Source organism: Jaculus jaculus, chromosome 13, assembly GCF_020740685.1.
Source record: "Jaculus jaculus isolate mJacJac1 chromosome 13, mJacJac1.mat.Y.cur, whole genome shotgun sequence".
In the NCBI taxonomy this organism is placed as follows: domain Eukaryota; kingdom Metazoa; phylum Chordata; class Mammalia; order Rodentia; family Dipodidae; genus Jaculus; species Jaculus jaculus.
In genome coordinates, this window is record NC_059114.1 from 24,542,000 (window position 1) to 24,565,494 (window position 23,495).

General features: G+C 48.3%; 1 protein-coding gene across 2 annotated transcripts in view; it reads left to right on the forward strand.

Annotated features, from left to right (window-relative positions):
- The window catches only part of Rph3a (rabphilin 3A), a 114,773-nt gene that overhangs the window by 39,107 nt on the left and 52,171 nt on the right, over positions 1-23,495 (forward strand). For both annotated transcript variants that reach the window (XM_045131973.1, XM_045131972.1), the window contains exons 4-5: positions 5,470-5,481; positions 18,121-18,267. In XM_045131973.1, the coding sequence (XP_044987908.1) occupies positions 5,470-5,481; positions 18,121-18,267 (159 nt within the window). The remainder of the gene's footprint in view (positions 1-5,469; positions 5,482-18,120; positions 18,268-23,495) is intronic.

The following is a 23,495-nucleotide window of genomic DNA, read 5'->3' on the forward strand; positions in this document are numbered from 1 at the left end:
ACGGCTGTCTGCAGGCTGGAGAGCCTGAGAACCCTGTGGCTGCTCGGTCCGCAAGGCTGCGTGCCTCAGTAGTTCTGATTGGCACTGGAGGCCTGGAGGATTCCTGGAGAGCCACTGCTCTTCAGTCCTTGTTGGAAGGCTGATGAAGCTGGGTTCCAATGTCAGCAAAGGGTGGCAGTACAGGATAGAGGTGCTGCAAGGAGAAAGGGCAGCCAGGCAAGATGAGCTGCTCTTTCCTGGAACCTCTTTCTATATGGACTGCACCAGCAAGGCTGCCCACGCCATGGGAAGGCCTTTCCCCCTCAAGTTAATCCTTCCCGAAAACACTCTTCCCAGAGGGAAGATGTGTGTCTCTACGTGACTTCTGATCCAATCAAGTTGACAACAGAGGTTAACCCCACACTCAGGAATCTTTCGCCTGCAACTGGAAAATCAGTTTGCACTTGCTAGAATTTGACATGAATGGAACCATACTCTATGTGCTGAGGAGGAGGTGTCTGCCGTCTATCATTCAGTGTAGTTATCTTGAAACCCAAGCACACTGTTTGCATATCGACAGTCAGTTCCTCTTCCTTGCTGAATAGCATTTCAGAATGTAACTATACCCCATTCACTGCCGGTGGACATTTGGATTGTGTCTAGGTTTAGGCTAGGTCAAAGCCACCTGTTAACTCAGGTCTGAAATGTCTCAGTCACATGGTCATATGGTAGGTGTTGTACTCAGCTCCACATTGCTGGAATGAACATCCAAACAAGACACAGTTTATAGGAAGAAGGGTTTATTTCAGTTTACAGATCCAAGGGGAAGTTCCATTAATGGCAGAAGGAGCTGGCTCCCATTCATAACCCAAACAGAATGAAACCACCAGTGGCCAGCACCACAAGCAAGCAACAGCCAGCAGAGGCCCAAGAGGACCTCAAAACCCTCTCTGCATACTTAGGAGCTGAACTCCAGGATCCACCCCTCAGTTCCTCCTCCTCCAGCCAGGTAGCTAGAGACAAGCTTTAATAGAACACCTGAGAGGCTGGAGGGATGGCTCAGCAGTTAAGGCACTTGCCTGCAAAGCCTAACCAGCTGGGTTCAATTCCCCAGTACCCAGTACAGCCAGATGCACAAAGTGGCATGTGTATCTGGAGTTCGTTTGCAGCAGCTGGAGGCCCTGGCGTGCCCTTTCTGTTTCTCTTTCTTCTCTCTATCTCTGCTTGCAAAAATTAATTAATTAATTAATTAATTAAATTAAAAAAAAACAACACCTGAATCTATTGGGGAACATACATTCAAACTACCACAGTAGGAGTTGTTTTAACTTTTTAAGGAATTGCCATACAGAGCCAAGGATAGTGGTATATGCCTTTGATGTGATCCCAACACTCAGGAAGTGGAGGGAGGCAGGAGGATCAGGAATTCAAGGTCAGGCTCAGCTACATGGTGAGTTTTAGACCAGCCTTGGATGTAGGCTTTGTCACAAGAAACAAAATTACAAAATTGCTTTTCCAAATTGGTTATTTTAAAATCCCCACCAGAGGGCCTGAGAGATGCTGCCCCCCCCCCCCACTTAGTATGTACTACCTTCTTCATGGTGGCTGGTCCAGGGTGTACACAGTGGTATCTCACGATGGTTTGCAAATTACATTTCCCTAAAGATTAATGATGCTTAACATTTTATGTCATCTTGTCATTCATCCAACTTCTTAGTTAGAGAATCTGTTCAGATCTTTTCTCCATTTTAAAAATTGGGTCATGGGGGGGAGAGATGATTCAGCAGCTGGGAGCACTTGCTTGCAAAGCCTACTGGCCCATTTCAGTTCCTCAGTACCCACATAGAGCAGATACACAAAGTGGGGCATATATCTGGAGGTTGTTTACAAGAGACCCTGGTGTGTCCCTATTCTTTCTTTCTTTCTCTCTCTCTCTTGCATACACACATAAAAAAATATTTTTTTAAAAAAATTAGGTTATGATCATATTGTGACTAAGTGTGGCCCATTTTCTGTTATTCTGTCGAAGTAAACATAAACATTGTTGGAGAAACATTTGCTACTTCCCCTAGTCTATAACTTGTGTTTTCTTTTTCATAGCAAACTCTTCAGAGAGGAAGCCTTTGTATGGTTGAAGTCCATGAGGTCTGTTTGCTTTGCAAAGCAGCAGACTCATGGGAAAATTCCCTTTCCTTCTAACAGTCCCTGAGCTGCAATGGAAAAGTTTAGTTTGAGGCTAGGTGGATGGTTCAATGAGAACCTGGGTTCAGATCTCCAGCACTCATGTTAAATGCCTCTCATGGTGGTGCATGCCTGTAATCCCAGGGCTAGAAAGGTAGGGATCCCTGGGGCTCACTCACCAATGCACCAGCTCCAGATTCAGTGAGAGACCCTGCCTTAAAAACTCAAGCAGATGTACCAGTTTCTTTCTCATTGCTGGGACAAAATACCTGACCAGAAGCAGCTCAGGAAGGAAGGAGCTGATTTGGGCTTACAGTTCTAGAAGGTAGAGTCCATCATGGTGGGGGAAGCCTTGCAGGACCAGGAAGCCAGCAGAGGGGGATTAGAGTGATGAACGCCACTGCTCAACCAGCTATTTCCTTTTTTTAATATTTTTACTTATTTATTTGAAAGCAGAGAGAGATAAAGAGGAGAGACGGAGAGGGATAGAGAGTGTAGCAGACAGTTTCAGGTTCGCTGAGATGAACTTCCAGACCAGGCACGGTTATGAAGGGAAGGATTTATTGCAGTTTACAAATCCAGGGGAAGTTACATAATGGCAGAAGAAGCTAGCCTGCTTTCACAGGTCCAAGCAGAGGGGGTCGGGGGAGGGAGGCCACAAGCCAAGCCAAAAGCCACCCAGCACAGTCCAGGTGGAACTAGGCACTTTGCATATCTTTAGCTTGGAATTTCATACTTACCATTACACCTTAAGATCCGCAGTGACACCTCCTCCAACCAGGTGGCTGCAGATCCAAACTACAAACTAATCAAACACTGAATATATTGGGAGCCATCTATTCCAACTACCACAGAGAGAATGGGTAAGCCTGGGCTTCCAGCCATTGCAAACAAATTCCAGACACATGTGCCATCTGTGCATATGGCTTTTGTGGGTACTGGGGAATTGAACTCAGGTCGTTAGGGTTTGCAGGCAAGAGCCTAAGTCACTGAGCCATCTCTCCAGCTCAGCTATTTCCTTTTTATACATCCCAGGACTCCAGCCCATGGAATGATGTCATCCATAGTTAATTAAAGTGGGTCTTCCCACCTCAATTAACCTAATCAAGATAGCCCATCACAGGTAGGCCGTGAGGCTAACCTAATCTAGATACCCTCTCACGGGAAATTCTAGGTCCTTTCAAGTTGACAATCAATATCAACCAATCCAATGGAGAATGACTGAAGAGGACACTCAAGGTTGACCTCTGCCCTCCACATGCATGCGCACACACATGTGCATCCACGTGCACACAAACACACCCAGGCAAAAGAAAAAGAAATACATTGGCTTTAACTTGACCAGGACCTCGTTACAGATGGGGAAAGGAGTCCGGGGACCACCTATATAGAAAGAAGGCCTGTCTTCACCAGCTCTACCCGACACCTTCTCCTGTTCTCTGAGTTGTGAAGATACTATTGAACCTTCTGGTTCCTTCTCTACAAGAAAATTCCAGTTTCCCACCCCCTTCCCATGATGTCTTCTGAGAACCAAACTACTTTACAGAGAATATTTCACCCACCAAACAAGTGTATCCCTGTGAGATAAGCAGCTGCCTAGAGGGTGGATGGGGTAAAATATTTATTTTATTTAAGGAATGCCAGTTCATTAGAATCTCATCTAGAGTTTACTCGCATTGAAACAAAGCCAAACAATTTGCCTTATGATTAACTCAGAATTATTCCAACAGTCTGGACACGGTTTCATGAAAGCATCCTGGATTCCCGTGAAGCGTCTTGGCATTGTGAACACGCCCGCTGCCTTGATTGCTGCTGGATTTTCTCTAGATATTAACATTTTCTGCTAAATGCTAACTGCAAAAATCTCAGCCCTCACACTGTGATGAGCCCTGTGATGAGGAGCTAATGTGGACGAGAAGAATCTATCTGTGCCTGGCTCACCAAAGGCACAACTTGCTTTTGTGATTTTTGGCTGCCAATCTCTTTTGTTTTCTTTTTTCTTTTTTTTCTTTGAGGTAGTGTCTGACCTGGAATTCACTATGCAGTCTCAGGGTGGCCTCGAACTCACCACGATCCTACCTCTACCTCGCGAGTGCTGGGATTCAAGGTGTGCACCACAATGCCTGGCTTCTTTCTCTTTCTTTGTTTCTTACTTTTTTTTTTTTTTTTTTTTTTTTTTTTTTTTGAGGTAGGGTCTCACTCTAGCCCAGGCTGACCTGGAACTCACTCTATAGTCTCAGGCTGACCTCACACTCCTGGCAATCCTCCTACCTCTGCCTTCTGAGTGCTGGGATTAAAGGCATGTGCCACCATGCCCGCCTCATTCAGCCTTCTTGAACCCAGTGATATTGTTAGAAACGTCAACATGGAGTTGTAACATGTAGCAACGTGACTGGAATAGGGTGCTAGCTCTTTTATGGGAATCCTGGGAGATACATCTCACTTTGGGCACTGGTTTTAGCTGGATAGCACAGCCTGAGCCAGCCAGTGCCAGAAACGGAGGGTGGAAATTGAGGCACGGAGAGTGGATACCCAATGCCAAGTTTTCTAAGATGGACAAACTGAGGCAGTACATGTTCTCCTATTCAGGGCTCATGGCTCTACCAAACGTGGCTGAAACCCTACTGTTAGAAATAACTGAGGCCAAGAGGAGAGGGCTCATGTCGGGGAGGGATTTCTGTCTAGTGCCCAGAAAACCATGATCCAAAGACATAAATGCAGAGTGCTGAGGTGTAGCTCAGTTAGCAGATTATTTGCCTAGCATGCGAGAAGCCCTGGGTTCAATTCCCAACACTGTATAAATTGGAGTTCATGGTCCATGCCTGTAATTCTAGCACTCAGAAGGTAGAGACAAGAGGATGAGGAGTTCAAAGTTATCCTCAGCTACATAGTGAGTTCCGTTCCAGTTCCAGACCAGCCTGTGTGACATTAGACCCTTCCTCCAAAGAAGAAACAGACAAAAATGTTCTGTTAATTCATGGGATAATTAACTAGTCAATGAACTCGTGGGTGGGATTTCCTTAGTCAACACAGAAATGGCCATATTTTAGATGTGCTGTTAAACAAAACAGACTGTGGGGGGGCATGCTTGTGATTCCAACAGTGGAGAGGCTGAGGCAAGGGGACTGTTGTGTGTTCAAGGCCAGTCTGGGCTATGTACATGATCCTATTCCAAAATACATAAACAAATGAAAGACAATGCCTACATCAATTCAACAGATGATGCTATCCTGTGATTGTGTTGGGGTTGCTCTGAAATCTCTATCTAACTTCATTTTCTCTTTCTTTCCTTGCTTGGCCTGTCTTCAGTGACAAAGAACAGTGAGTATTTCATGACACTTATTTTTTTTTTTCTACAAATTGAGTTTGTTGCTTTTTTTTTTCCTTATCCACATGGCTTGAGATGGTTCAAAAGGGAATATATATATTTAAGTTATGAAAAAAACATACATGTCTTAAGAAAAAAATTATGAAACTTTCAAAAGCAGTCGCACATTGATAGAAGGATGGCCACACTCCTGAGCTGCGCACTCGGTCACTCCTTGGTGACTGGGTGGCAGCCGGCCGCCCTGTGCCATCTCTGCAGCATTTGCTTGGACGAGTTTTCAGACCAGGAGAGCCATAAAGCCTCAACCCGACTCTGGTGGCACAACTGGCCAGAGCTGGTGAAACACTGTGTAGCCCCTCCAGGCTGTCACCTCCCAGGAAGTCGCCCTGACTCCTAGCCAGTGCCTTCCACTCTTAGCTTTGCCTACAATGCTTGGTTTTGAGTTGGACTTGTGCACTAACTATGCATAGCCCAACAAGGAACACCAGTCTGCCCAGTCACCCGTGGTAGTCCACACCAAGAAGCTATGGGGTGTCACTGACACCTTCCCCATGATGGGACTCCGGAACTCACTGTCACTGTGGCCTGGACACCGGCCACCTCCTGGAGCCCAGGCTGTTTTGTCTGCAGAACAGGTGTAAGGACCCTGCCCCCTTGCTCATGAGAGTCTCAGGAAGCTGGGTGCTGTAAAGCACTCAGAAGCTGACAGAGGTATCAGTCACAGCCCTGCCATCCTTTGTGGGGGAGAGACACAGAGACAGGCAGAGATAGAGAGACAGATGGAGAGATACAGAGACAAGGAGACAGACAGAAACATTTTATATTGTATTTAGCCTTTTTAGACCCAAATAACCCTTTGAAGATCTACTGACCACAGAAAACACTTGCTCAGATAGCCGGAGACCTTTTCTCTCAGCTCCGGATCTCAGTTTCTCCAACTGTCAAGTCGTCTATCCTCGGGCAGTCTATGACAGTGCACTTGACGCCAGGTGGCCGGGTGATCTCTGTGGCTGGCTGGGAGGAGGCAGGCTAGTCAAGCTCTGCTCTTTGTGAAGTTGTGAACATTTTATTCAGACAGAGCAAGGAGAGCAGCTGAGGCATTGTCAGATTAGAAACACTCGGTGAGATAAGCCAGATTTAGAAAGGCAAAACCCCATGTTTTCCTCTCATGGGGGGATCTGTACGTTTCGATGGGTGTATGTGTACGTAATGAAAGCAGGAAGGGGACCGCGAGAGGGAAGAACAGAACTCAAGCTGGTAATAAATACATAAGACTCGAGATCAAAGGGAGGACTCTATTGGGAGGAAGAGGACCAGCGAGAGGAGGATAGGGGGCGGGAGGAGGATGAATAAGAACCAAACACAGTAACATATGGATGAAGGGGCTACAATGAAACCTACTACCTTGTATGTTAACTTGAAATTTAAGAAAGTGAAAGGTGGGGACTTGGGGAGATGGCTCAGTGGGAAGAGCCTTGCTATGCAAGCATGAGGTCCTGAGTCCAGATGCCCAGGACCCATATAAAACACTGGGGTGTCACACCACCTGGACTTCCGGCTTCCATATGCGTGCACACACATGCACATCACATACACCCACACACCATCAACAAAAGAAAAAGCCGCTACAAATGCACTCCGGATGCATGTGCCACTTTGTGAATCTGGCTTTACATGGATACTGGGGCATCAGACCAGAGTCATTAGGCTTTGCAGGCAAGCGCCTTAACCACTGAGCCATGTCTCCAGCTCCTTCCCTTCCTTTATTGAGGAATGCTTACCTGAGGCTGGAGAGCTGGCTCAGACATTAAAGGAATACTTACCAAGCGCCTACTGTATACTGCTTGTTGTACTACACCAGAGACACAGAATCAGCCGAGGATGAGGTCCACAGATACCAGCTCATACACGCCAGCACACAAGCAGCCCTAATTATGGGACCCTCATCTAGCCCAGAGCTGGTGGCCACACGGGAGAACTTCCTAGAAGAAGAGGTGTGTAAGTGGAGGCCCTGTGAGGGAGGAACACTGTATGGGAGAGATGGGGGTACTTCAGGTAGAGGGAAGTGTTTGTAAAGTCCATGTGTGAGAGGGAGAGAGAGAGAGAGAGAAGAAGAAGAAGAAGGAGGAGAAGAAGAAGAAGAAGAAGAAGAAGAAGAAGAAGAAGAAGAAGAAGAAGAAGGAGAAGAAGGAGAAGAAGGAGAAGAAGTTCAGGAGAACCAAAGGGGCAATCAGGTGACCTTAGCATTCTGAGGGTGGTGGGGACCCCAGCATCCCTCCTATATCCCTTTTGGTTTTGCTAGAGTGGATTCCATGCAAAGGGCCCTTGTAGCAGCTGGCCAAGGGAAGGAAAAATGAATCTCTCGGTGTGGGGCCCCCTCCTTCCTCACCTCTTCCTTCAGGATTCATTAATATCTCACTTGCTGGCTGTAAAGAGGCCTCTGCAGACATCTGCCCATGTTGGTATCCTGCAGGGGGAAAAAAAAAGAAGAGAGGAGAAAGGATTCATTCTCTACCCACTTCAGCTCTGGGAAAAGCTGCGGAGCCCCCATGCCCTGACAACACTCCCATCACCCCACGCCTTTGGGAAGCTATCACCTGTCAACACCTGTTGAAATGGAGTGTTAAGGGTTCAGGAAAGTCCTTGAACCCCAAACCCAAGGTTCATGTCTACTTCTAACCAAAGAAAGAATTGGATGAAATAAGACTGAGAAGGATAGTTATTAAATAATTATATTTATTGAGGGAAGTACAGAACCATGGGAAGGAACATGAATACACCCATGTGGTCCAACAGCCTGTGCGGTGGGCCTGGAAGAAACGTGAAAAGGGAGTTAGAGAGGAGAGAGAAGAAAGTACATGTGGGGGGCAGGAGGGGGCAGAGAACCCATGTGGGAGTAGAAGTCAGGGGTTCTCTTGTCTCAGCCCAGCCCGGCCAAGCCAAGGGGAAACTCACCAGAACCTGGAGGTTCGGGAGTGGTCGGGCAGCCCAGAGAGAGGCTTGACCCCTCACATGCCTCTATTTATAACCTTACTACGGTGGGTTTTACCTTCTGGCTCAGATGAGCCCAAGAGGCAGCTGCTTGGTCTGGGCCAGAGGCTGGCTCAGGAAGAGGCCTGCCATGATGCCAAGTTCTGGGGTCTAAGCTTGACCACTCACAATGTCCGGATTAGCTTTGAATTCTAGAGAAAGAGACTTCCCCCCACCCAAGGGCTCAGGTATGGAAAAACAGATCTGGGGAACTAGGCAAGAGATAAGAAGTCAGATCATTCTTCGATCTCAAGCAAGTGCAGATTGCAAGGGGAGAACTTCCTGCCCTCTTACTTTCAGGGGCCACCCTAACTGCCTCATAAGGTTATATGACTCCCTCTCACTGGAAGGTGTATTTTACATGACCTTTGCGTACATGAAATGAAAAATCAAGGTGTGAGGCTGGTAAGAGGCCTCTGCCTCCTCTGTGATAGGAGAGGCTTTCACTCAAAGGCACCAATTTCCTTTGGTTTGCCTCCTCTGCTGATGGCTTCTCCAGGAGGGACCTTCTGCCTTCTCAACGTGCAGGAGGCAGGTGCGTCAGGTGACAGCTGAATCCTGTCAGGGAAGCTCCCTGGCCAGATTCTCTCTAGTCTACATTCCTTAGCAATTCCTTTCCCTCCTGAGTATCAGACATCAGAAACCCAGCAGTTCAACTGGGGTGATCGTTCCACTTTCACTAGAAGTGAAATTTTTCTTAGAATAATATTTTTTTTCTTTTTCTCAAATTTTTTATTTATTTATTTGAGAGCGACAGACACAGAGAGAAAGACAGATAGAGGGAGAGAGAGAGAATGGGTGCGCCAGGGCCTCCAGCCACTGCAAACGAACTCCAGACGCATGCACCCCCTTGTGCATCTGGCTAACGTGGGACCTGGGGAACCGAGCCTCGAACCGGGGTCTTTAGGCTTCACAGGCAAGCGCTTAACTGCTAAGCCATCTCTCCAGCCCTAGAATAATACTTTATTTAAAAGCTAAATATTTAAGAAAGATAAGTGTAAAGCTGGGTAAAGACCTTTCGTGGCTGAGTGCATTAAAAAAAATGTCATGGTGAACTTTACACAGCTGTAATTTAGAATAATACTAGTCTATAAAATAAGTGGAGGGAATCTAAATAGCTTCCTGTTCCCCTTTTTTTTCAGTGTCATACACATCAGCTAGCTTTAGCTGTGTAACAAACTACCTTAAAGCAATTTACTCAATGATCCCTATTGATAGTCTACAACTTGTCACAGCTTTCATCAAAAAATAAAACCAATGAAATGGAACGAGCATTCCATAATGAAATAAATTCCTCAACTCCTGCTTCTTCAAGTTAGACTAGGCTACCTGAAAAGCGCCCCCCCCCCGCCTCCCGCCCTTTCTCGGATTCATATTTGTGCAGAGTGGAGGGGAATTGACTTTGGAGACTTCTGCTCCAGGGCACAAGGGGTATTTGATGTCGAGCACTAGTCAACACCCGCTCCACCAGGCATTTTGGTTTTTCCTATGGTTCTATGTCCACTCAGGGCCAGGGGCTCACTGTGTCCCCTACTCCTCCTATCAGAGTGTTGTATCCATGCACAGGAATCCAGTGTCATTCTAGATGCAGCCCTATTAGGTAATTTCCCACTAAACTGTCACTGTGGATTGAAGGTACACTTTTATGTCAAAGCACTGAAGGAGGAGGAGACATGGGGTAGCCTTTTCTGGAAATCCACTATATCCTAGGCTCTGCCTGGGCTCTTCACATGAACTGTGTCAGCATGGCATCCCCTTCCGGCAGAACTAAGGCTTGTAGGTGCTAAGTCCCTCTTGCCCCATGTGACACATCACAACAAGGCTGATCCAGGAGAGGAAGGCCATGTGATCCCCAAAGCCCATCTTCATAGACGCCAGGGGAACAGGGTTCCCAGGCTATCATTGAAGGTGACCCCCAGCGGGGCTGGAGAGAATGCTCAGTGGCTAAGGAACTTGCCTGCAAAGCCTAAACGATCTGGGTTCAATTCCTCAGTACCCACACAAAGCCAGATGTACAGTGGCGTCTGCATCTGGAGTTTGTTTGCAATGACTGGTGGCCTTGGCGTGCCCATTCTGTCTGTGTGTGTGTTTCTCCTCTATCTCTCTCTGCTCGCAAATAAATCAATAAAAATATTAAAAGAAAAAAGATGACCCCAGGATGGAGGGGATGGCTTAGCAGTTAAGGTGTTTGCCTGCAAAGCCAAAGGACCCAGGTTTGATTCCCCAGGACCCACGTTAGATGCACAAGGGGGCGCACGTGTCTGGAGTTCGTTTGCAGTGGCTGGAGGCCTTGGCACACCCATTCTCTCTCCCTCTCTCTCTCTCTCTCTCTCTCTCTCTCCCTCCTTCCCTCCTTCTCTGTCCAATAAATAAATAAAAATAAATATTAAAAAATGGTGACTCCGCCACCAGGGCTGCACAGCTAGCTGCCCCTCTGGAGTCTGGTTTAGCATCTGAGAGTGCCCCCTAAGCGCCCAGCACACAATAAGCCTTCAGCCCATGGTTTTGAGTCCTTCTCTCTCTCAAAGGTGAGGCTGTCAGTAATGAGGACAGTCGCAGTGGAAAGAACTGGTGTTTCCTGGGCACTTCCTGCCCGCTTCAGGCATCGTGCGCATTTCCACACCGAGCCCTTCCCAAGACCTTAGGATGGATATACTACTCTCACCCACAGAACAGACCAGGAAACAGAAGTACAGAGTGCTGCAGAACCCACACACACACACAGTACCAGCAGGTGGCAAACCCTGGTTCTGGCCATTAACTCCACCAAGTCACAGAGGCTTGGGCTGGCATGCAGAGGCCCATGTAGGGATATAGTCCTGCCAGCAGCTTGTCCACAGAAAACAGAGCCTGGCTCTCTAGCATTGGCTTTTAATGAGATCTTTGGTAAAGCGCTTGTCTGGTACACATGAAGCCCTAGGTTTAATCCCCCAAGCTGCAAAAACGGTATTGTGGCATATATCTGTAATCCTACCATTCAGAAGATAGAGGCAGGAGGATCAGAAGTTGAAGGTCATCATCTGCTACAGAGTGAGTTTAAGAACAGCATGGACTACATGAGATGCTGTCAAAAAAAAAAAAAAAAAGTAAGAAAGAAACAAAGAGCTGGAGAGACAGCTTAGCAGTTAAGGTGCTTGCCTGCAAAGCCTAAGAACCCAGGTTTAATTCCCCAGGACCTATGTATGTCAGATGCACATAGTGGCACATGCATCTGGAGTTCATTTGCAGTGGCTAGAGGCCCTGGCATGCCCATTCACTCTCTCCCTCTCTCATAAAGAAATAAGCAATAATAATTTTTTAAGACAGAAAGAAATAAGAGAGAAAGAAAGAACAGAACAAAAAGAAAAAGAAAAAAAAAGATAATCCCAATATTGAACTGTGATATAAGGACCTGGAACCCACATCCTGTGTCTGAGTCCCCAAGCAAGGGAACCAGTCTCCCCAGGCCCCCATGCTCACATGACACCCCAACCCAGGAGGCCCATCTGCTCCCAGACAGTAAAAGGCTTTGGTTTGAAGATCTGCTTCTCATTTTCCTGTTTGCTTTGGGAATTAAAACCAGAGATCTGAAGCAGGTCTGCAGGCTCCAGCTGAGACCCCTCGGGGTATTTCCAAACACTGGATAAACCCCTTTGCTGGTTTGGGGGGAATGGTGGGTGGGGAGAGCTCCGGGGGCAGAGCAGCAGCTTCCAGTAGCTTCTGCTCCCTGCAGCCTGCAGAAGGAGGTAACTTCCTGGGAGGGGCCTTGGGGACACCTCCTGTCTCTGGAGCCTCATATGTGCGCTACGCTCAGCGAGTTGTGTGTAGTGGGTGGTTGGAAGTGCTTGGGACCAGATGGAGAGCTGTAGACCATGTGCCTGGGGGAAGTGGTCCCAGGTCCAGAATCTCCACTGAGCTCAGTGTGGACCACAAAACTTCTCTGTGAAGGAAAGAAATGGAGGAGACCCAAAGAGCAGTTTAGAATGAGAACAGAGACAAAAGAAGGAAGAACAGGGAAGATGAAACAGACATGCCCCTGAGAAACCACGGTGCTGGGGAGCTGGCTGGCCTGCTTACCAATGGGCATTAGGGGAAGAGTGAGGAGCCACTGTAGGCAGAAGAGGGCTGGAGAAATGGCTTAGGGGTTAAGGCATTTACCTGCGAAGCCAAAGGACCAAGGTTCGATTCCCCAGGACCCACGTAGGCTAAGTGCACAAGGGGCACATGCATATGGAGTTCATTAGAATGGCTGAAGCCCTGGTGTGCCCATTCTCTCTGTGTCTGTCTCTCTCCTATCTCTGCTTGCAAATAAATTCATTATTTTTTTTTTTTTAAGTAGGCAGAAGAAACCTCAGGAGGAGGGTCATTGTCTGCTGGGTGGGAGATCTTTCCACAGAAGGGCACTGACTCCAGACAAGACAGTAAGGCCTCTAATCCATGGAATATTCAAGCAAAGTTGGAGCAATACCTGCCCTGGAGAGAGACAGTGGCAAACAAACTGTAAAGTTGTAATGGGGTGCTCAGGGCCCAGGAAAGTCCTTGAACCCCAAATCCTAGGTTTGCTTCTAATTTTAATCAAAGAATTGAATAAAGACTGAGAAGGATAATTATTAAATTGTTATATTTATTGAGGGAATTACAGAGCCAAGGAAAGACTAGAGATGTGGCTAGAGATCCTACCCCGTGGAAGGCCTGGAAAAAATGTGGAATGAGAGAGAGAAAAGAAGGTTTAAAGAGCTCCTGCCCTGTGGGAGCTGAATGGGGTAGAGAGCCCATGGGGGGAGTAAGGACCAGGCACTCTCCCCTTGGCTCACCGACGGCTGAAAGCTCCCAAGTGGTCAGGCAGCTGGGAGATCATGCCTGCCCTTGCAAAGGTATTTATAACCTTACGGTGGTGGGCCTTGCCTTCTGGCTCAGGTGAACCAGGGGGACAGCTGATTGGTTAGGGCTAGGGGCTGTCTCAGGAAGAGGCTTGCCAAATTCTGGGGTCTAACCCAGACACAGTGTAAAGACCTCCCTTCCAAGAGGGGCCCAGGCTGTAGGAAAAACAGCAAGTGCAGACTTTTCTGTCTTTTTTTTCAAGGTAGGGTCTCACTCTAGCCCATGCTGACCTGAAATTCACTATGTAGTCTCAGGGTGGCCTCGAACTCACGGCGATCCTCCTACCTCTGCCTCCCAAGTGCTGGGATTAAAGGCGTGCGCCACCACGCTTGACTTTCCTGTCTTTTTTACTTTCAGGGGTCCAGTCACCCTAACTGCCTACTCCCTGTCAAAGTGACCCTCAAAGACCTATGACATCCACGCCCTCCTACACAGTCCCTTCCCTTTTGGTACAAGCAGAACACACTACTAAAAAGAGGAGAGGAGATAGGATTTTACTCTACATGACTACATCATGTTGCATGAGACTCCGTCCAGCTGTGAGGAGGTAGAGTCTCCTTGGGGACTGGAGGAAGGAAGAGACCCCTTCCTTACGGACAGCAGACAGCCTCAAGGACCTTGGGGTGGCCTCCTACCAGCAGCACTCTACAGCAGCAAGCCACACACACTACCAGTAACCTAGAAGTAATGTGTGTTAGCCTCACAATCTAGATCAGACCAATTGAGGTTGGAAGAGCCACCTTAACTGTGGGCGGCACCATTCTCCGGGAGGGGGCCTGGACGGGATGCAGAGGAGAGCGATGGCTGAGCAGCAGCTTTCTTCACTCTGCTTCCTCGCTGGGGACCACTTGCTCCAAGCTCCTGCCGCCATGTCGTCCCCACCATGGCAGAGTGTGACCTCGAGCTGTGAGCCAAAGAAAGGGTTTGCCTCCCTCCTTTAAGCTGGTTTTTGTCAGATACGTCGTCCCAGCAATGAGGAAGGTAACTTAGTACACCAGCTTCGCTCAGGATCCAGTGTTTTCCCCCGTCCGGTCTCGAGATGAGGACGCAGCTCGGTCCATACTTCTACTGCAGCCTGAGGAAATCAGAGCAAAAGACCCAGTTAAGTGGTGCTGACTTCTGACCCATAAAAACAGGGAGACCATGAATTCATATGATTTTTTAAAAATATTTACTTGACAGGCAGGCAGAATATGGGAGCACCAGGTCCTCCTGCCACTGCAAACGAACTTCAGCCACATGTGCCACATTATGCATTGAACTTTATGTGAGTACTAGGGAATCAAACCCAGACCATCAGGCTTTGCAATCAAGTGCCTTTAACTGCTGAGCATCTCGTTAGCCCCATATTTTTTTAAAAAAATATTTTTTTTAGATTCTTGTATCTTTATTTGCAAAGAGAGAGAGAGAGACTCTTTGCACATCCAGCTTTATGGGGTACTGGGGAATTGAACTTGGGTCATTAGGCTTTGCAAGCAAGCACTTTTAACTGCTGAGCCATCTCTCCACAGCCCCTGTATAGCTTTTTTTAATATTTTTATTTATTTATTTGCAAGCAGAGAGAGAAAACAGACAGAATGGGTGCACCAGGGTCTCCAGCCACTGCAAACGAACTCCAGACGCATCACCTCCTTGCACATCTGGCTTTACCTGGGTACTGGGGAACTGGACCCTAGTTGTTAAGCTTTACAGGCAAGGGCCTTAATGGCTGAGCCATCTCTCCAGCCCCTCCCACCCCTGTGGTGTTTAACAGACATTATTAACAATAGAAAATGAGCACAGACTCTGGAGGCAGGGCTTCCCGTCCCCACCCTGCAGAGCGAGTGGCTTTCTTGTTCCCTAATGCCGGATAGTAACCCACTCCAAATGCAGCAGCTTAGCGCCCATGCTGCAAATCACCTTTTCTGGTTTCCATGAGGAGAGATTGACAAGGACCTGGCTGGGCTGCTCAGGCTACAGTCTGTCACCTGGGTGGTGATCACGCGAAGTCTTGACAGGAGCTGGAAAGCCACCGTGTAGCAGTGGGTGGGGGATTCTGTCTGCTCTCCCTGTGGCCCCTCTGAAGGGACATCCTTGGGACCTGACAGCTGGCCTCCTCTAGAGCAGGGGAGCAGAGGGACTGAGATGGATGAGGCCTTTGGGACCTGACCTTGAAAGCCCCATGGACATGGTCATTTACACTGTGTTTAGTGAGCCCTGTGACTCCAGTGGGAGGGATGCTGTAGGATAAATATGAATGCCAGGCTGAGGGAGGCTGCGGTCTGGCCTGTGGGCTGGGCACCACTCTGCTCTCCCCTCCCGCTCAGGCACACCACCCCCATAGCCCCCACTCCAGATCTTCACGTAGCTCCGGCAGGCCCCAGCCTCTTCTCTCCCTTACCTTAATTTTGCAGTTCATCTCTTGTGTTTGGGCAAGGGCCAGTCATGGCTTTGTGGGACCTGGGGTTTACGTAACTTAGGAATCATTCCACAAGATCCTGAGGACAGAAATCTCTCACTTGTAGATTTTCCTAATCGTGTGACCAATACCAAGCCTCGCCAGGGCTGTGGGAGGAGGAGCCTGTGGAAATGGCAGGCTCACAGGAGCCCCTCTCTTTCTGGGGTAGCTCCCTGTGGCCTCTACACTCAATTGTGATCATTGTTTCGGTCTTCCTGAAGGCGACACATAGGAAACTTTAACTGCTCTTTCTGGCCACAAGACATGTGACAGTTATTGATAGGAGTGCCAGGGGCACGAAGCGAGCAGAGCCGGGCAAGTTTCCTGCAGTGGAGGCAGGGTAACGAACTGGTACTGAGACCATGGGTTTTTGTTTGGTTGGTTGGTTGGTTTGGTTTGGTTTGGTTTGGTTTCGGTTGTTGTTGTTTTGGTTTTTCAAGGTAGGGTCTCACTCTAGTCCAGGCTGACCTGGAATTCACTATGGAGTCTCAGGGTGGCCTCAAACTCACGGTGATTCTCCTATCTCTGCCTCCCGAGTGCTGGGATTAAAGGCGTTTGCCACCACACCCAGCTTTTTAAAAATATTTTTATTTTATTTATTTATTTATTTATTTATTTATTTATTTATTTATTTATTTATTTATTTGAGAGAGAGAGAATGGGCATGCCAGAGCCTCTAGATGCTACAGATGATCTCCAGACACATGCACCACCTTGTGCATCTGGCTTACATGGGTTCTGGGGAATCAAAACTGGGTTCTTTGTCTTTGTGGGCAAACGCCTTGACCACTATGCCATCTCTGCAGCCCTGAGAAGATGTTTCAAGGGTAGTTTTAGCTAGAGGCAGCCCTGATGGAAAAGAGGAACCAGAGCAATGAGAGATGGAAAAGAGAAAGGCTCCCGGCAGCGGGACAGGGAGCCACAAATGCACCACGGCACAAACAAGGTTTGGGTGTTCAAAGCCCAAGGTTTGGGCGAGCAAAGAGCCCAGTGTGCTGGATCACGGCGGCCAGGGAAAGCAGAGGGTGATGGCAGCAGTGCAGAGAGCACAGGCCAGCTAGACTCTCCAACATGGGCAAAAACACTGAACTGCATTGTTCCTAAGATGAAATCCACATACATCAAGATGTTTTTAAATACATTCATTTATTTATTTATTTTAGAAAGAGAGAAAGAAAGAGGCAGAGAGAGAAGTAGGAGAGAGAGAGAGATAGTGGGCATGCCAGGGACTCTAGCCACTACAAATTAACTCCAGACACATGTGCCACCTTGTGCATCTGGCTTTACATGAGTCCTGGGGAATTGAACCTGGGTCCTTTGGCTTTACCAGCAAGTGCCTTAACCTCTACACCATCTCTTCAGCCCACATTAAGATTTTCAAAAAGCAGCCAGGCGTGGTGGCACACGCCTTTAATCCCAGCACTCGGGAGGCAGAGGTAGGAGGATCGCCATGAGTTCGAGGCCACCCTGAGACTCCATAGTGAATTCCAGGTCAGCCTGGACCACAGTGAGACCCTACCTCGAAAAGCTAAAAAAAAAAAAAAAGATTTTCAGAGTTGAATTCAACAGCATTTAATATGTCCATAACATATGCAGTCATAGCTTCCTTCCAGTTCTTGGCTTTATTCCAAGTCAGTGAGATGCCATTGTAAGATCTGAGCCTGGCTGGCATTGGGTCACCCACCCCAGGGGCACCTGCTCCCGGCCCCCCTTTCCCATTCTCACAACACTGGCCCTAGGCCACCTGCTTCTTTCTTTCCCATTTCTCCTCTGCTAAGCCTGCTTCGGAGGGAAGAAGAGAAGGAGAAGGAAGAGGAGGAGGAGGAGGTGGAAGAGAAGGAATAAAAGGAAATAATAGGGAAAGAAGGGGGGAGAGTGGGCTTTAATTTCCAACAGAATCACAAAGCTCAAAGAATCTATGCCCCAAAGGAATCATCTTTGTGCCAGGCCAAGCGTTGGGGTCAACCTGAAATAAATGTTTTCCCCGTGGCTTAAGGAGTCTCCTGTTACAGAATCTTCCTAAGAACACCTGACCCCAGCCTTCCCAGCTTCCTGTAAAAGCCACTTGCAGAGTACCTCTCCATGCCCATAGTGACGGGTACATGAAAAAGTATATGAAAATAAGCCTGGCAGACCCAGCCGAGGGACGCGCGTGTGTTCTGTTGTGCAAACAGGCAAGCGGAGGTGCCCAGGAGGAGCTTGAGCCATAGATTCGCAGACTCAGGGCGGGGGGGTGGGGGAGTGGTTCTCTGCACTGCCCACTGGGCTCTCGGATGTGCCTCACCCCTTGCTCTTTGCCCCACAGGCTGCAGGCAGGCTGGGATGTCCACCCAGATGCCCAGGCTGACAGACAGAGGAAGCAAGAAGAGCTGACGGACGAGGAGAAGGAGATCATCAACAGGGTGATCGCCCGCGCTGAGAAGATGGAAGAGATGGAACAGGAGCGCATCGGGTGAGGCCGGCCTCAGAGCCGCGGGGGCTGTGGGGCCGTGCTGGCCATTTCTGGGCTTTATCATTCAGAAGTTGAACGGGCACATCTGGAAATTGTGCTGCATGAGGTGGGCAGAGCCAGAGTTGCAGAAAGCTGGATAGGAGAAACAGCAGTCTAGGGCTGGGCGCTACCATACATGGAAGAAGAGTGGTCAAGGGGTCTTGACTGTCACTGGAGGCTGTAAACAGTGGGGTGCCGTATCGGACACCTTAGTTGACGACAGCTGCATAGAGCCATGTCCTACACGTACTGGCCGTGCAGAGGTCAGGACACACAGTGAGAGTGGAGTTAGAGGAGACTGAACGTCACTTGCAGAAGTTCAAGTTGGTCTTTGAACAGGCTATATCCTGGTCACCAGGCTAGGAAGGGTGGGGCAGGGCTTAGAGAGGGTGCATGGGTACAGGGTGCTGCAGGGCAGGAGGAATAACTTCTAGTCTGTTACTGCACAGCAGGTAACTCGGATCGGCAACAATTACCTGCCTATTTCACAATAGTGGGTGGAGAGGACTCTGAATGCTCCTGACACAAAGAAATGGTGAATGTTGCAGGGGACATGTACAAGAATATGCCTCTGACCATTACACCCATATATCTATATATATATGTTTATCAAAATGTCACACTGGGGGTTGGAGAGATGGCTCATCAGTTAAGGTGCTTGCTTGTAAAGCCTAAGGACCCAAGTTCAGTTCCCCAGTACCCATGTAAAGCCAGATGCACAAGGTGGAGCATGCATCTGGGATTTGTTTGCAGTGCCTGGCATGCCCATTTCTCTCTCTCTCTCTAAATATACATATATACATACATATATATATATATATATCTTTCTCTCTCAAACTCTCTCAAATAAATAAATAATAAGTATATAAAATGTTCAAAATCCCATGAATTTTAAATTATATGTCAGTGGGAGAGAGAGGAGAGAGAAGAGAAAGAATAGAGGGAAAGGAGAGAGAGGGAGGGAGGGAGGGAGAACTCCTGAAAGGAGTTATAAAGGAGCCCTGGCGAGTGTGGCCCTGGGAGGCGAGGCAGCGTGGGAGAGAGGCGGCTGAGGTGCACCCGTGGGCCTGGGCTTGCAGAACCTGGAGTTTGCACTGCATGCTGGGATCGCAGCTCCACCTCCCCAAACCCCGCACACTCCGTGCTCCACGGCAGACGGGAGGGAGAGCACGGGGGGCTCTTGTGAGGATTTCCTGTCTGAGCTCTGTGCTCAAAGGAAGGAGGGGAGGGAGGAGGGGAAGCAGGACTCAGAGCGTGGAAGGGAAGGAGCGGGTCTTACCAGAAGCAGCCGTGATGTGCGTGGAAGAGAGGGACACAGTCCATGAGAGCAGGGCAGCGCTGCAGAGGAGAGGATGGGGAGCGGGTGCTCATCGGAACAGGGGTGACTGAGAGAAAGGGGCAGCCACTGGCTAGGGTGCAGAGAGGTCCACAGAACAGTTCCCTCGATGCCAGTCTGCGGTGGGAACTGAGGTGAGGCCCACCTCCACCCCCACCCCAGGCCCTCCCACCCAGAACCCAATTGCTTAGAGCCTTTGGGCCACTGAGCATGCTGACATTCCCTTGTACGCACAGCCATGGCTCCCGAGGCTCTTGATGCTGTGGAGATCCAGGGAGTGGGTACCTTTAATGGGAGCCCTTGTGGGGCTGACCCCGGAGATTAGCAATGCCACTCGTACAAGGACAAACTTGTTTACTGAACGGATGTCTCTGAGGGGCTTTCTAGAAGCTTCGTTGTGTGTGTGTGTGTGTGTGTGTTATTTTTCTTATTGCTGTAAAGCATGCCTGACGAAAGAAACTTAGGGAAGAAATGGTTTCTTTGGTTTACAGTTCAAAGGTGCAGTCCACTGAGGCAGGGAAAGTGTGATGGTGAGAGCAGCTCTAGCTAAGACAGTAGGGGTGTGAGGCAGCTGGTCACACTGAGTCCACAGTCAGGGCCAGAGAGGTGAAGACTGGTCCTCCACTTGCTGTCTCCTTTGTTGTTGGTGGCGGTGGTGGTTTTTTGAGGTAGGGTCTCACTCTAGTTCAAGTTGGTCTTTGGACAGACTACATCCTTAATTCCAGACTGGGAAGGGTGGAGCAGGGTTTAGAGAGGGTGCATGGTACAGGGTGCTGCAGGGCAGGAGGAATAACTTCTGACCTAGAACTCAGTATGTAGTTTCAGGCTGGCCTTGAACTCACAACGATCCTCCTATCTCTGACTCCCTGGTGCTGGGATTAGAGGGGTGCCCTACCACTCCCAACCACTGTCTTCTTTTTATTCCGTCTGGATCCCCAGCCCGTGGATGTTGTTGTCCATGAATAATGTGGGTCCCCCACCTCAGTCAAACCTCTCCTCACAGACATGACCAGAGGTGTGCTCCCAGGTGATTCTAAGTCCAGTCACATTGACAATGAAGATGAACCATCACAAGTCCACCCTTGTCAACTTGACACAAATGTACCATTTTGCATGTGTGTGTAGTATGTGGGATGTGGTGCAGAACATGTGTTTGTGGTGTCTGCATGCATGTGTATGTAAATGCATGCACCCGTGAGCACACAAACAGAGGCCAGAGGAGAATCAGGTGTCCTCCTCTGTCTCTCGTCTGAATGTTTCCTTGAGATGGAGTCTCTTGCTAAACTTGGAGTTGCCATTTTGGGTGAGACTGCCTGACCTGTAAGCCCCAGCCGTTCTCTCATCTCTGCCTCCCACAGGACTGGCATTATAGAGGGATGTAGCCATAGCCGGCTGTTTACATGGGTGTTGGGGAATCAAACACAGGGTGCATCAGGCCCTCATGCTTGTGTGGCAAATGTTCTTACATACCGAGCTATCTCCCCAGCATAACATTCATAACATTCTGCCCCTGCTCATCAAATTCCAATGCTCATCTTGTAATGCAAAAGACATTTAGCTCATCTGTAAGAATTCCCAAAATCTTAACAGGGCCAACATTGTCCAAAAGCCCAAAGCCCAAAGTCTCTTCTAAGATGCAAGACGATCTGCTCACCTTGATTATTATAAAATATTAATATTAATATAAAATTATTATAAAAATATCTTTTTAAACCACCTAACTGCCCATATAAATGACAGAGAGGAAAACATTCTCATTCCAAAAGAAAAGACTGGGAAGAAAGCAAGGAATGACGAGACCAAAGCAAGACCAAAAGCCAGCAATTCAAACACGCACTCTTTCAGCTGCCTCTCCAGCATCTGGTGGCAGCATCTTCTGGGCTCCAAGGGGCTTGGGTAAGCCCTGCTCCTCTTGCTCTGCTGCCTACAGCACATGTAGCCTTTCTGCCTTTCTCTTGGACGGGCACCACTCCCTGCAGCTTTCCCTAACATATGTCCTGGCATCTCCAATATCCTGGGGTCTCCACGGAAACCTGGGCTTCATTTTCATCGCTTAGAAATGTGCTCTCAGGGCCTCCTTCCAGGGAATCTGAGCCTAATACTCATAGCCCAGCCTCAGAAGCTCTCTGGAACCATGGTGCACCTCTCCATGACATTCCTCCCTCTTGCATTTTGCATGCCTGCAAAACCAGCTGCCAGGTTCTGTTGTCAACTTGAGATGTCCTCTGGCCCCTTCTACCATAACTCTAGTGGCCTCTGTGTGTCTTGGGAGTTGAACCTTGGGTAACACTTCCCTTGGATGGTGTTGAGAATCTCTTCAGCTTCAGTCTCTCTCATTTCAAATGAATTGGCATTTTATTAACTGGAGCTTTCAGTAGGTGGGATCTTGACCTTCAGGCATCTTTCTCATTGTCTCTGTGCGTAGTGAGAGAGTTCTCCTTAGTGAGGCTGCTAATCGCTTTAACAATGACACATGCTTTTTCCACAGCCTCTTGGTCAGACAGCGTTAAGTTCATTCATGCTTTTTCCTTACCAAACAGAGAATCTTCCCAATCTTTCTGCTCCACTTACTGCTGTCTCTCCCTGAAAACCTGGACGAGAGCAATGAGTAGTGAGCATGACACATCCTGCATGCTACTCTGTCGTGAAATTATCTCTACCAAATAAATGAGTCCATTACTTTTTAGTTAAGCCTCACTTAAGTTCTCAGACATTGGCAGAATGCATGAAGATTCCATGCCAGGATATAACCTGAATGGCCTCTACCCAGGTTCCTGGTAAGAGCCTTGTTCCCCTCTGAAACCTCAGGAACAGTCGCTGCAGTCTGAATTTCTATTAGCATTCTGAGCCTTTGAGTTCTCACCTAATGCCCATTAGCCTCTGCTTACAGCATTATAGGGCTTCTAAAACCTACAACTCCACATTCTTCCACATTCCTCCTATAAACCAGTTCCAAAGGCTTACAAACCACATGGCTAGGTTTATCACAGCAACAGCCCTACTCCTTGATACCACCTTTCTGTATTGGTTACTTTTCTCTTTGTTGTGGAAAAATGCCCAGTGAAAGCAAATTAATATTTTATTTATTTATTTATTTATTTATTTATTTGAGAGAGAGAGAGAGAATGGGAGTACCAGGGCTTCTGGCCACTATAAAGGAACTCTAAGTGCATGCAACACCCTGTGCATCGGGTTTTACATAGATACTGGGGAATTGAACCTAGGTCCTTTAGCTTTGCTGGCAAGCTCCTTAACTGCTAAGCCACCTTTCCAGCCCCAATGAAAACAAGTTAAAGGGGCTGGGGAGATGGCTTAGGGGGTAATGTGCTCAGAAGCATGAGGACATGAGTTCAAATCCCCAGACCACATATAAAAAACTGGGTGTGGTGGCATGTGCCTTTAAACCCAGAGCTACAAAGGAGACGGGGGGATCCCTAGGGATTGCCGATGAGTTTATCTAGACAAATCTGTGAGTTCCAGGCTCAGCAAGATACCCTGTTTCAAAAAATAAGGGACATAGCCAGGCGTGGTGGCGCATGCCTTTAATCCCAGCACTTGGGAGGCAGAGGTAGGAGGATCGCTGTGAGTTCAAGGCCACCCTGAGACTACATAGTGAATTCCAGGTCAGCCTGGGCTAGAGTGAGACCCTACCTCAAAAAACCAAAAAAAAAATAATAATAATAAGGGACAGTGGGCTAGAGAGATGGTTTAGCAGTTAAGCACTTGCCTGTGAAGCCTAAGGACCCCAGTTCGAGGCTCAATTCCCCAGGACCTACGTAAGCCAGATGCACAAGGGAGTGCACACATCTGGAGTTTGTTTGCAGTGGCTGGAGGCCTGGCACACCCATTCTCT